General features: G+C 42.3%; 1 protein-coding gene across 1 annotated transcript in view; it reads left to right on the forward strand.

Annotated features, from left to right (window-relative positions):
* The window catches only part of Atxn10 (ataxin 10), a 137,010-nt gene that overhangs the window by 88,603 nt on the left and 33,461 nt on the right, over window positions 1–14,946 (forward strand). The window contains exon 10 of the mRNA XM_051160140.1: window positions 13,062–13,125. Within this exon, the coding sequence (XP_051016097.1) occupies window positions 13,062–13,125 (64 nt within the window). The remainder of the gene's footprint in view (window positions 1–13,061; window positions 13,126–14,946) is intronic.

Raw genomic sequence — 14,946 nt, forward strand, 5'->3', positions numbered from 1 at the left:
GTATTCCCTTGGCAAAAAAAGCACCAGAAGAAATGGTTTACCCAAAGCACATCCTATGTAAAACACTAACCCTAAGTTACTGATATAAAAACTAGTGGTTGAAATCTATGGCTGGGTCTGTGAGTAGAGATAGGATAGAATCCATAGGCACCTTTTGAAAGCACAAGAGAAAACTACCTGTAGCGTATTTGAGAACATTTTCTTGGGGGGATACATGCACACATCTGCAAACATATGAAAGAATCAAGCATTTATTACAATTCAGAAAACTAAACTAAGGTGATGTAAATGTTGACATTACTGGTGGAGATTGTGAAGTGGCCATCATAGTGATGCTCCAGGGAGCAGTATGGACACAGTTGAAAGAACTGAAGGAACTCTCAGCAGAGTAGAAGATACACATTTTAAGTTGAAAGGCAACTTTAGGACCCAAACAAAGAAACAATGAGATTAAAAATAAAAATTCCAGGCCATAGCTCATTAATAATCCATGGAAACAACAGAACAAATAGCCAGTGAACTTGAGGATAGAATAACATTGCTCAGTATGAAAACTAGACAGTGAAAAGTAGATTATGAAAAATACTAACAAACCCCCAGAACACACGGGACTCTGGTATTTGACATTCATTTTCAGATTCCCACTGAGAGAGGCAAAGTGGGGCTGAAAGGTAATTCAGAGAGTGCATTTCAACTTGGTAACAAATACACAACTACACATGGAGGAGGGAAGGACTGGGTACGATTCCTTGGCAATAGCTATAGATTAGTAAATGACTCCGCCCTGAAATTTCTGAGACTAATGTCACACCATCCTGTGAAAACAAGAAAGGATTTGCTGTAAGTCTTTTAGTCTGTGTGACTAGGACCTGCTCCCTGATCTCAGTCCAGGTTGCCTCAACTAGTGTTTCCAATGAAAGTATAGAAAGATGATGCTTTCAGTAAGCCTGGTTATGATAGTCAGATTTTCCTTACTGAAACAAATACTAGAGATAATCCCCTTACGAACAGAAAAAGATTGTCTTGACGCACACTTTTGGCAGTTTTAGCCCCTGGTATATTGACTCTGTCACTTTATGCTTGTGATGATGGTGGCCAGCAATCAAAGAGAAGAGACTACTTGCAGAACAAATCCCCATGATCTGAAACCTGTCCCTGGGCCCCACCTTTTAAAGGTTCCACTTCCAGTCCTACCAGGCTGACAAGCAACCCCTTTAACAAGTGGGACTTCGGAGTTATTGATCTAATCTCTAGTGATGGTGTCTTGCTAAAGCACATGCATTTTTCTCTCTACTGAAATTAGTCCTTATAGCCTCCCAAGAGTCATAGTGACAGAGGGAGTTACTAGGATGGTGGCAGGGTGTCCTGCAAGAAACCAGACACAGAGAAAGTCAGAGGCTGAGGTAAGCCAAGGTGATAGAAGTTTGAGTAGTGGTTACTGCTTTATCAGCTAGGAGGGGCTCCAGGACCTTTGGATGCTGCAGTGTTTTCTGTGGTGCTGTGAGTAGATGGAACAAACACACAGAGAGCAATTCATACCTGCTGCATACTTGAGTGCATGTAAGCAAACTGAAACTTAAATGACAGAGTATATTTGTTTTTGTTTAACATAAACCAGTGTGTACAGTCTGGATAGGACATACTGAAAAAATTGTGGGTCTGACCTTCAAGATAATATCTATGATTGAGCTTCCATAGGTGGGTTAGGGGTTTTGTGTGTGTGTGTTCTTGTCTTCATGTCTTAACTAAGTCCTTACCCTTCTATCCCTCACCCCCCACCCCACAGTGCATACATCGTGACTTTGGTCAATGTAATCTACGTGGCTAATGTGTCCTTTAGTTTTGATATAAGGTCTTTTGCGAAGTAGCTTTAAATGTTTGTCATATGACTAGATAGTTGGGGTGGTGGTGTGTCTCCGTTTGCTTTGGGCATTTTTAGTCTTATCTGTCATTTGCTTGTTTATTTTGAGTTTTGGTTTTGCAAGTCTGTCTGTCTGTTTTTCTTTTTCTTTCTTTCTTTCTTTCTTTCTTTCTTTCTTTCTTTCTAAAGAGAACTGAAGTGGGAAGGATGTGGGAGGAATTGAGGAAGGGGAAATCATGATCAAAATCTATTGTATGAATTTTGTTTTAAATTTTAAAATGTTTTTTAAAAAGGGGGAGAGGAAAGATTTCTGGCTTTCAGATGTCAGCAGCAAAATCAGACTGGGAGAAAGTCTCTTTATAAAACAGCAGTTGGTGTTCTGAGATGCACAAGTTCCTCCTGTGGGCCTTCTTACTGGTCAGGACTGGAACGCTCAGAACTTTAGATCTTTTCTTTGGTCCACTAGGACAGCTGCTCTGCCCTCCCATGCAGATGCCTCCCATGCAGATGCCTCCCCACAGTAGCTAAGGCCTTTTGCTTTCTCTACTTTGGACAGTTTCAGTGTATTTTATATTGTTTTAGCTACCTTCTTCACCTCTCTCCCTCAATTTTTTTTTAATGTTTGAGACAGAGTTTTGTTATAAAATCCACACTAGCTTTGTGTGTTCACACTGTGCCAGTTTTTCAAATTGCTAGGGTTATAGGCATCACATTATTACCACACCTGTCATACCCTGTCATTCTTTATTTGTGAAGATGAGAAATATTTTCATGGAATTAGAAAAAGATGGAGTGCATAATTTTTAATTAAACAGACTTGAACTTTGCTGGTCACTAGTGCTATGTGGCTTTGAACTAGTTAACTGCTACAAGTGTCCCGATCTTTATCTACCAGGTAGGAATGCTAACTGCTGCCTTGCAAACCTGCATAAGAATCAGATCTTGGCATATATTTCAGTCTTATATTTCCCATTTTGTAGCAGAACTAGTAGCTTCTGAACTACATCTGCTTGGTGCATGGACCTAATCTCAGTAACAGGCAGGCATCTCAAGGACATCCCATTTGGTGCTGGCTGCCACATGACTCCCCCAGAAGGCTCTTCCAACTTGCCAAGCTGTGTGAATGGAGATAAGGGAAGGACAGACATGCATTTGATTTCCCATTATCCTTATCCCTTGCCATGTCCAGAGAACAGAGAACACTCAGTGTAGAACAGTACCCAAACAGGTGTCCTGCCATTCTTATTCAGTGTAGCAGATAGCCAGGCGACCCAGAGTGGGTATTAATGCCACAAGCAGGTTGGTCACCGGGTTCTAAGACTCATTTATTAAGGGCTAGAAGCTCAGAAGATATTGCAGCAGAAAATTGAGATTCTGTCCATGAGTTAAAAATTAAAGACCAAACACGTTCAGGACAGAATTCTGTTTGTCCAGGCACTGAAGTGTGGCATTATAGATGAGGCATTGTGGGTGGGAATTGCACCTTAAGTAGCCAAGGTGGAGTGCATATTTTTACAGGTTTGCTGTATAGGTTGTTTTTCTTCTAAATGTAGCTGTGCCTGTTAGCACAGTTATGCCAAAACAACTCAGAGCTGCATGCTTTCTCAGCCACTGCCATGGTTTCCCATCCCTTTTTGTGTTGCATTTTCTCAAGTCGTATCTTGTGGCTGTGAGGCGGCGTCTAGGTGGAGTGGAGTTTTAAGTAGTGTGTACTCAAGTACGAAGTGCTTTTCTTGATTCATATTTTCTTTTACTTCAAAACAGAGGTCTTTCATGTAAAGCTCTTTAAACATGTCACTGGCCATCTTTGGCATTTTACTTTATTAAACTGTCTAAGAAATGACAGTCATGGAAAGCTAACATAATGAATCGGCAGGCTTAAAGTTTTCTACAAAAAATGCAACAAATGCTGTAAATAAAAGTACAAATTCAATTGATTATATTACTATCTACCATTCATGACATTTTTTAGAAGCTGGGTGTTGTGGTATTCTTCTAGCCTTATTTAACACAAGTGACAAAGTGACACCCTCTGGTTGTAATGGAGCATTTTTGTTTGTTTGATTTGGTTCCCTTGACTTTCATATGAGGTGAGTCGCCTCTCCTCGAAGCTGTACAGGTGACAGTACCAGTCTTCCCTCCCTGCTCATGTGCCCCATGGGTTTCCTGCCATTGCTCCTTGATTGAGAGAAGGTCCAGGAGGTGAAAGGGTAAGCCAGAGCCCCTCCCATGGAGGGCTGTGCTCTGCACTCTAGATCCCTGGCAGATGCCCTCTGACATTTAGTCCTAAGATGTTTGCTTGATTTGTAGTTGGGAAGAGCGGCAGCAGATACCTTTTGTAGGAATGCAGTGAGTGAGTTTCATTCACCCAGTTCCTGCCTGTGCAGTTTCTCCTGATTTTTGCTTGTTTTTGTGTAGCCTTTGCTGTCCTGGACTCACTTTGTAGACCAGGCTGGCCTTGAACTCACAGAAATCCACCTGCGTCTGCCTCCCTGAGTGCATCAACACTCCTGGCTACACTTTCTCCTAATTTAAGAACAGTTGAGTTGTAGTTTTCTGTGTGTGTTTGATTATGTTTAACTCTCGAGTTTAGAGATAGCTAGCTTCTTTAAAAATAGCTGCCTTCATTCATCATTTAAGTAAAACTTACCAGTTAGGTGGGAGGTTTTGTGAGAAAATTCTCTAAATTCATGTTCACCTGTTTAAAAAAAAAAGTAAGTAGTTTACCAATGGGTATCACAAATATAAAGATGTTTGTATCTTACTGTCTCTGTGTGGTATGCAGCAATCTTGGAATTTGGTAGCTGAACCTAGAAAATATTTCTCATTAATTGTGTTGCTCATTGTCCTTCTAGATCAGTGGTTCTCAATTTTTCTAATGCTGTGACCCTTTAATACAGTTCCTCATGTTGTGGTGACCCCCAGCCATAAAATTATTTTTGTTACTACTTTAACTGTAATTTTGCTACTGTTCTAAATTGTAATATAAATATCTGATATGTAGGATATTTGGTATGTACCTGTGAAAAGGTTGCTTGACACCCCTGCTCAGGGATCTCCACCCACAGGTTGAGAACCACCGTCCTAGATGGCTAAGAGCCTAGCTATATTCTTGGAATGCTGCTGTGTTTTGCACAAAAACTGACTCTGCTCGATTGTACTCACTGTGGGAATCTTAGTGTCTCCTCCTTTCTCTGTTCCTCTCCTTGTTGAGACCATGTGCTACAGTGAATTGCTTCTTATATTTTGTTCTCACATGCTTTTCCTTCCTGGCAGTTTCCTGGGTGGGGAGGGTTACTTAGGGGTGAGGTCTCAAGGGCCTCTGTGTTCTAGCAGTGTGCCTGCACTGTTCTTTAGGAGCCTCGTGTGCCACTGTCCAGTCTTCATGACATGTTGGGTATGTACTTGTCCATCTTCCCTGTCTACATAGTTGATGCCCTCTTGACTCAACAACCTCTCAGGATGACCCCAGCACACATATCAGTTGGCCAGAGCTTTAACTTACTTCCTAAGACCTTAGTTCAGAAAACCTAAGCTGGTGAGAAAGTGTTCAGTCTTTCTAATAATACAAGACCAAGTAATCCCCTTCTCGGTGAAGTTTTCACTATAAATTAATTATGGGTTTAGCAGTATGTCTTTAGGAATCATTTTATTGCTGTATTCCTTTAGCAGGAATAAAGTATTGTTTCCCCATAGGCCCATGACTTAGCTAGTCTCAGGGTCTTGTCCACTTTAGCAGTATCAGGTATGGGTTCCCGGTCATGGAGTGTGCCTCAGTTCCAAGCAAAAATCACTTGGTTACTCCCGTAACACTTAAGCTACTATTACACCAACATATCTTGTGGATGGGTCACAGGGTTGTAGCTGGGTGATACTGATAATTATCTTTCTCTTCAGTAGTATGCAGAGTACTATCCAGTACCATGAGTTCTAGTTGTTAGGGGGTGAAGCCTCTATTTAGGCGTCACCTTCATTTCTCCATGTTCCATGACAAAGTGAATGTTTTCAGCATTATCATCAGGTTGTGCAGGGCCTTGGTAGTAGCCTATGCCATCTGCTCCCATGAGACTTTGGCCAACTACTCAGTAAGATCTAACTCATCCTGCTGATGGATGTTGTACTTAGTGGCACAAGATGTGCACTTGAGGCACTGTCTCCACTCTTATTGGATGACTCCATTTACCTTCCTTTTGTTAGGATATAAGCAGCAGATGCCACAAAGTCACACTATGCAGCAAATGGCACGAAGTGGTTAATTGGGGCAAGGGGTATGCAGAAGCTGCCTCTGAGGGAGAGTAGAAAGAGAAAGAGAGCAGGAGGAAAGGTACTGTTTTTTGTTTTTTATAGTACAAGTCACTTGGGGTGACAGTGGAAATGTGACACATTTTGGTGCCTGATGATGTGGCCTGCTGTTGTTAGGTTACTGAAAGTGGGCTTAGAGGTAGGGTTTTCCAGCACCTTACTTTCATAATATGTGATTTTTTTTTTTCCAGATACCTTTCTGTGTTAGTTGTCTCTCCCCATATCCCTCCTTTCCCTGTCTCTCCCACTATAAAGATGATTCGTAGTACTCCAGCTCAGCCCTGTACTTTCTTCCCAGTCTCAGGAAGTGAGATGCCAGTGCCATTTAGCCACTCTTGTGTTTTCTCCTTGCTCTTACCCCCCACTACCATTGAAAGCAATTCCTGAGTGCCAGCCTAAGATTCTTCTTCCTTTTCCTTTCCAGCTGTGATCCAAGCCCAAACCTCTTTGTACTATTTTGCCCCTGCAGGAGCTTTCTGACAGATATTCTGGGTGCTGTGCTTTCTGCTTTCTATTCGGTTCTTTATGTAGTTAAATCTAAATTGAGACTGAGTATAGTGGCTCACAAATCCAGTCCAACACTGGGGAAACTGGGACGTGGGTTTGAGGCTAGACTGGGCTACATAAAGGAGATCCTGCTTCAGTAAATAAAAACTACCTTAAATTAGGTTATTCCATTCATCTCCATAAAATCTTCAGTGACTTACTAGTTTCTTACATACCTCCTCCAGATTCAGATTTAGTTGCTAGGATATGAGTGGAGATCTCAGTACTTTTGAAAACTTCCCACATGATACGGAATTGCATGCATTTTAGACATGGCTAGGTCCTAAGCCTAGAGCTTCTGAATAGGGTGGGTCCAGGTGTTGGCCATCGGAACAAGTTGGGTTGAAGATTGTGCTGCTGGTCCATAGAACACACCATCATAGGGTTTGGCTTCTTTGTTCTCCAAGTCCTTCCCTATTGCTAGTAGCTTTCTGCATGACCCCACTGATGTGGGTTGTCAGTTCAGGTTTGCTCAGCCCTTTCTCTATGCCTCTCTCTCTGCTTCTGGTTGCACTCTCTAAAAGCTCTTTACTGGTGTAGATGGGTTGGTAGCTGGCCCAACTTCATGGCTACGATCACTCCCATAGATGAGGTCTCAGCATAGTCATCATCATTTTATAAGAAGGTCTCTCTAGAAACCATCTAAAATAATACCTTGGCAATCACTCTAGTAGATCATCTGTTTATTTCTTTCATAGGCATTACCATATACTGTAATTTTATTCCTCCCCTTTCTCATTCTCTGTATGCTTTTGATGAGGACTTAGTTGGAAATTGGTGTAAGTGTAAAGGTGCGATAGGTACAGTTGGAATCAGTTACAAAAGATGTTTTGTCTTCACATACACTTTATTTTTTAAAAATATATTTTATTAATTTATTCATATTACATTTCAATTGTTATCCCATCCCTTGTATCCTCCCATTCTTCCCTCCCTCCCATTTTCCCCTTACTCCCCTCCCCTATGACAGTGAATGAGGGGGACCTCTTCCCCCTTTATATGCTCATAGGGTATCAAGTCTCTTCTTGGTAGCCTGCTATCCTTCCTCTGAGTGCCACCAGGCCTCCCCATCTAGGGGACATGGCAAATATGGGGCACCAGAGTTTGTGTGAAAGTCAGTCCCCTCTCTCCACTCAACTGTGAAGAATGTCCTATCCATTGGCTAGATCTAGGAAGGGGTTCGAAGTTTACTGCACGTATTGTCCTTGGCTGGTGCCATAGTTTGAGGAGGACCCCTGGGCCCAGATCTGCCCATCATAATGTTCTTCTTGTAGGTTTCTAGAACCCTCTGGATCCTTCTATTTCCTCATTCTCCCTTGCTTCTCTCATCTAGAGTCCCAATAGGAAGTCTTCCCCTCTGTCCCACTTTCCTGGTAAGTGAAGACTTTTATGGGACATGTCCAGATATAAGTGAGTATATACCATTTGACTCTTTCTGCTTCTGGGTGAACTCACTCATTATGATCATTTCTAGTTCAATCCATTTGTCCACAAATTTTGGGAATTCCTTGTTTTTAATAGCTGAGTAGTATTCCATAGAGTAAATGTACCACAGTTTCTTTATCCATTCTTTTATTGAGGGACACTTAGGCTGTTTCCGTGTTCTGGCTATTATGAATAAGGCTTCTATGAACATGGTTGAGCAAATGATCTTGTTGTGTGCTGGAGCATCTTCTGGGTATATTCCAAGGAGTGGAATAGCTGGGTCTTAAGGAAGCCTTATTCCCAGTTTTCTGAGATAGCGCCAGATAAAAATGCAATTGGATCTGTATTTGTCACCATGCACAAAACTCGAGTCCAAGTGGATAAAAGACCTCAACATAAAACTAGAGACACTAAATCAGTTAGAAGAAAAAGTGGGGAAGAGCCTGGAACACATTGGTACAGGAGACAACTTCCTGAACAGAACTCTAACAGCCCAGGCCTTAAGGTCAACAATTAATAAATGGGACCTCATGAGGCTGAGAAGCTTCTATAAGGCAGAACAAAGCGACAGCCTACAGACTGGGAAAAGATCTTCACCAACCCTACATCTGACAAAGGTCTAGTATCCAAAATATATAAAGAACTCAAGAAATTAAACACCACCAAACCAAATAACTCAATTGAGAAATGGGGCTCAGAACTAAACAGAGAATTCTCAACAGAGGAATATCAAATGGCTGAGAAACACTTAAAGAAATGCTCAACCTCCTTAGTCATCAGGGAAATGCAAATCAAAACAACTTTGAGATTTCATCTTACACCCATCAGAATGGCTAAGATCAAAAATTCAAACGACACCACATGCTGGCGAGGATGTGGAGAGAGGGGAGCACTCCTTCATTGCTGGTGGGAATACAAACTAGTTTGCATACATTTTAAATTTTTATTTATTCATTAATTCATCCATTCATTCACTTTACATCCTGATGCAGCCCACCTCCTCTCCTCCCAGTCCTCCACCCACACATTCCTCCTACATTCTCCCCTCTCTTCCTCAGAGAAGGCAGAAGTCCCCCATGGGTCCCAACCTGCCCTGGTACATTAAGTTGTTGCACAGTAGGCTCATCCTCTTCCACTGAAACCAGACAAGGCAGCCCAGTTAGGGCAATGGGATCCCAAGGGAGGCATCAGAGTCAGAGAGTGCCCCCAGTCCAGTTGAGGGATTCACATGAAGGCCAAGCTACACATCTATTATATCTGTGCAGGGGACTTAGGACCAGGCCATTCATGCTCTTGATTGGTGCTTCAGTCTCTCCCCCATGGGCCCAGGTTAGTTGACTCGGTAGGTCTTCTTGTGGAGTCCTTGACCCATCTGGCTCCCTCAATCATTCCCCAGCTCTTATAAGACCCCTCAAGATCTGTCTAATGTTTAGCTGTGGGTCTCTGCATCTGTTTCCATCAGTTGCTGGGTGAAGCCTCTCAGAGGAGTTATGCTTGGCTCCTGTCTGTAAGCATAGCAAAGTAACATTACTAGTGTCAGGGGTTGGTTCTCTCTCATGGGATGGGTCTCAAGAAGAGCTAGTCTTTGATTAGCCATTCCCTCAATCTTTGCTCAATTTTTGTCCCTCCATATCTTGTCAAGTAACTGGGTAGGAGAGGGGATGGGGAGAAGAGCTGGGGTGGGGATTAGGGTTAGGGAGAGCAGGGAAGAGAGGGCGGGTAAGATGATGGGAAATTGGAGGTAGGGGGGCATCTCTGGAATTTGCCAGAGACCTGGCATAGGGGAGGCCCTGGAAGTCTATGGGGGTTACCCTAGCCGAGACTCCAGTAGCAGGAGATATAGAACCTGAAGTGGCTACCTCCTGTAACCAGGCAGTACTTCCAGTGAAGGGTTAAACCACCTATAAAACCTCCAGCCCAAAATTTGTTCTGCCCACATTGTAAAAAAAGCAAGTAGCTACCATCATCTGAAGGATACAAGAGGAGATGAAAATCATCTTTATAATCATCTTTGAAAGCTGCAAGTAGCAAATGTTTGTGATTTCTGTGCTTTCTGCTTTACTTGAAATTTGTTAGCCTCTAGCAGTCAGTAGCTATAACCTAGAGAAGTTGTATCAGTGCAAAGCAAGAACCTTTCAAGCCAGCTGGCATTTTCTGTGGTGGTCTGTTGGTGTGGTGTGTGTACCTTTGGCCATGGAGTATCTTCCTCTGGGAAGAAAGTCAGTGTGTCTGGGTGCTCTGCCTTCACTTCTCTGGCTGCTCTGCCAGCACTGAGCTATTCCTTTTGTTTCTCAGCAGCCACTAGTGAGGGGTGGCCCCCAGGAGACTCTTAAGTGGGTCAGAACAGCACAGGTATCTCATTAGCTCCAAAATTACACTGGCCTCAAGGCAGATAATGTATTCCATTCTGAGATACTCCTGTGAGAGGCCTAAGCTCATTATCATTAAATGTCCACAAGAGACACTCCATATTTGAATATTAATTCTAACTCATTATGAAATTTCCAGGGAGTCACAAAAATCCAGAGGTTAAACCATTTGTTCGTGTGTGTGAAAAATAAAGAAGTATAAATTCAAAATGTGTTCTGCCTGGTTTCTGAGTCTTCTCAGCCTCTGGCTGTGCGCATGCTGGCATGCTGGTGTTGTCCCTGTGGCTCAAGCTTGCTCAGTTCTTTATGCATCAGTCTCTGTGTTGGAGATTTCATTTGTCATGGGGCATGCTCTTGAGTTTTTCAGGCTTTTGTACTCACCATTCAGTGTCAAAGCAATAATTGAGGCAGTTTTTTGCCAGCTCAATGTGTTTGCAAAGGAGCTTGCTTATATACTTTGCAGTGTTCCTCCAGCATCACTTGCTCTGTGGGACAGAAAGGAAACAGATAGTCAGTTAGCTATCCTCTGCCTGCAGTTTCCAGGACCCAAGTGTTTGTTTAAGCCAGGCTTACTGTCTTATAGAGCAGCACTACCGTGTAAAAAGAAAGTGTTGACTGAGCTTGGCTCCTCCAGAGAACTACAGCCTGTGACTCATTTATTACGGGTTTACAGTCAGTTCCTAACATGTTAGGTAAAGAAACAAACAACTTCCTTATTTTATGGAGTGCTAACAGAAGAAAACTCGTTAATTTCCTAATTGTTCTCCCTCGCCCCAGATAGTCACTTTACACGTGTAACTGCAGCAATAAACCTGAGCGCTGTAATAACAAATGTTGTTGTCAGGCCCCTTGGGAAGGTGTTACAGTTATGTCTTCTGTTCCCAGTGACCTTACTCTGTGTTCATTCTTAACTCTGTAATTATGTATTTGTCATCTCTGTCTAGAATAGTCCATGTGCGTTGAAAACAGTCAATGGGTTTCTATAAAAAGATTCCTGTAGCCTTTTGTAATGCTGCCCTGTGAGTGAGGTGTTTACTAGAGGCCCAAGCTTCAGTGGAGCCATGTCTTTAGTTTACCTGTATAGCTTGCTTTGTTTTCTTTCTTTTTTTAAAGATTTATTTATTATGTATACAATGTTCTGCCTACATGTGTGCCTGCCCGCCAGAAGCGGTTACTTGATCTTATTATAGATGATTGTGAACCATCACATGGCTCACCGGACCTCCAGAAGAGCAGACAGTGCTCCTAACCTCTGAGCCATCTTTCCAGCCCCTTAATGTTTTCCTTGCACTGAATAAATCTTGAATTGTTTTTATTCTTCTCTAAGTTACAAGAAGGTGGCAATTTAGCCTCATGCAGAGTAAAAGCTCTCATTTGCTCTGTTGAAAGTATCCTTGCTTCCTTGGGCGTCCCATTCCTTGCTGCAGTCAGCTAGCACCATAATCCTCAGCCACAATCCAGTCCTTGGTCCCTATTTTTCTTGAACCAGACTTTCGCATCTCATTTTATTGATGTGAAAACTGAGTCTTCAAGGCTCTTTAACATGCTCAAGGATGAGGTCCTGGCCAGACTTCAGCTCCTAGCCCTGCCACACCTGCATCCTGACCCCTGAGATTGCTGCTCAGGCCCCTTAGCTCTAGCTTGTGTCACCCCTGTTCCCCTGCTTACACCCTGCAGCCCTTGCTTGCTACTCACTGAGCAAGAAGCTGAGACTGTTTCGGGTTTGTACATTCTTTTTGTATTAGAATGCTAGTCCCTTGCAACTATAATACAAATCTGTAGTAGGCTATAAATATTTTTCTCGGTTTCCATTTTTTAATGTCAAATGATAAAACCTTTTCTCTCGTGTTTCTGGACATGAATTATGGTTAGAAAACCTTTTCCTGTTTTCATCCTAAAAAAGGGTTCTGGTCTCTCTTTTAGAAGAATTTCTTTGTTCTTAAATTAAAGCTCAGATACGATGTTTATCCTTAAAAGGCAACATTAAAGTATAATCTACTTCTCTCCTTTTAAGATATGGCCTTCCTAATTTCCCCAAATGCCCTAACTGTCATAAGGAAGGGTGAAAGAATAAAGTTATCTCTGCTCATATGTCTGCTTTCTTCTTTGTGTGTAATGTGTAAGTGTGCATCTGCAGGTGGAGACCAGAGGGCAACTTCCACTGTTCTTCCTTGGTGTACCCATCTACCTTGTTTTTGAGATAGAGTCTCATTGATGTGAAGCTCACCAATTAGGCTAGACTGACAAGACAGTGAGTCTCTTGCATTCTTGTGTCCTCACCACCCTTGTGCTGGGATTACAAGTGTGCACCACTGTGCATAGTTTTCTTGTTTTGTCTTTTAAAAACATGAGTTCTGGGGCTCAAACTCAGGTCTTCATGTTGCAAAGCATGCACTTTACTAACTGAGCCATCTATCCAACCCATATATATATATATATGCTTTTATGTGTCTCTGAGTTGGTAATAGATGAGACAACATTATAATAATCAGAAAATTCGGGAGGAGATACGTGCATTCAATGATGCTGACCTGGTTGTCCGTCTTTTTTCTCTTTAGGTGAATGAGCTGGACGGCATTCCTCTGATCCTGGACAGCAGCAACCTTGATGACAACAACCCCTGTATCCTTGCATGTGACCCACAACCAGGTGCTATAGCCTAGCTTGTTCAGTGTATAAGATGGCTAGCTCACAGTATAATGAGCTTATTTTCAAGATAGCATGGACATCTGAAAACAGCATGTAGCTAAAATTTATGGCAGAGACCCCTGTGCTGTATATCATCTTCAAAGTAAGTGTGTAGTCCTTGGAATAAGCACCCAATGTTTGACTTGCTTTCAAGGTTGAGATCTTAGACTCCTTGTCAGTTAGCACTGCTTCACCAAAGGTCTGACTGCACAGAAGCGCGGGGAACAGCCTGCACCCTAGCAATAAGAAACGTTCTGTAAAAAAAAAGAAAAAAGAAAAAAGAAACGTTCTGTGCCCGTTTCTTTTTTGTTAAAGGCCCTGTCCTGCAGCCCCTGCTGCTTAGGTGGGATTCTCCATCCTCCCTGGCTAGACCTTGATAATTTCTCCAATGTGATGATGTCAAATAAAACAGTTTAGTACAATGATTAGTCAGGGAGCAGACACAACCTCTCTAGGTTTGAAGTGAAACTTAGTTAATTATAAGGACTCGCATGGTGAATCAAATTCTGTCTTGCCCTTTGCTCTGGGCCCTGCATGACTTGTGCTTTGCGTTTGGAAGAGGAATCTGTATGAAGCTGAGAATGGAGAGAATAAGGCCTGGTTAGACAGTGAGGAGCCCAGCCTAGGATGACTAGAGCTAGTCTGCCCAGGAGGCTTCAGAGTATGTAAGCAGAGATACTTAATGTTTGTGCTAAAGATACTGCCGTTTGCCCAATTTACAATATAACAGTATATTTAAAGAGCATAGTATCTCATGAGATCAGGAAAAAGCAAATCAAGAGCCTCAGAAGTCCCTTCTTCAGACAGATTTGACATAGTGTGTGCAATGCCATCGGTCACTGCATAGTGTTCAGTGTAGAGTGTGGATGCTTTTTAGCTCAAAGAAAGGGAAAGATAAAAGAAGTGTGTCCACATTGGTGGGGCCAGTAGAAGTTAAAGCTGTCTTCCCCAGTAAGAGAGCCAGTTAATCCTGACAAGGAGTCTACCCACAGTTTACTTCCATGCTGACTGAGAGTAAAGAAGGGTTTTTAGCATTGGTGCTTCTTTTTACCAAAGACCAAAGCAGAGTGCCCAAGTGTGCTATGGAGAGCCGTGATGCTCACCTTTGTTTAATCCTTATTGTGTGTTTCTACGCATGATTCTGACAACACATGAAGCAGGTGCTAGTATGATTTTATAGATGAGGAAATAAACGAAGAGGCCTACTCACTTGTCCTCAGTGTCAGCCAGAGCTTAGGCTCATACGTAGCTGGCTCTCTTGCATTGCCTCCATACCAGTTGCTGAAGTGAGGTGAGCATATGCAGCCAAGTCATATGAACAGGCTTGTGCAATAGAAAACTTCCTGTGAAGCCTATCGTGGATATCTGTGTAGACAGCTGGCTTTGTGGTGATAATTCAGCATAGTGAGATCCACGACTATTCTCTAAATCATTAAAGAAAGATAATATAAGTGTGTTTAATGTGTGTTTGATTTTTTTGTAGTTTTATTCATAAGTCATATTAGATTGTGAAGTCATAAAATATGTTTGCAATAAGATGAGATGTGTCCTAAAATATCAGCGCAAAAGGCAAGCGGTGTTGAATTGTGAGAAATGAGAAGGCATTATACTCCAGTAATTCATATTTTAGTTGTAAGAGGTAAATTAAAATCTGCTTACCAAAGCAAATAGAGAGATCGTATGCACCATGGAGCCTTCCTTCTTCCACAAGAGCAACTGCACAGCTGCTTCGCTTGCGTTTCTCCGCCCTTGTTC

This window comes from Acomys russatus, chromosome 17 (assembly GCF_903995435.1).
Source record: "Acomys russatus chromosome 17, mAcoRus1.1, whole genome shotgun sequence".
In the NCBI taxonomy this organism is placed as follows: domain Eukaryota; kingdom Metazoa; phylum Chordata; class Mammalia; order Rodentia; family Muridae; genus Acomys; species Acomys russatus.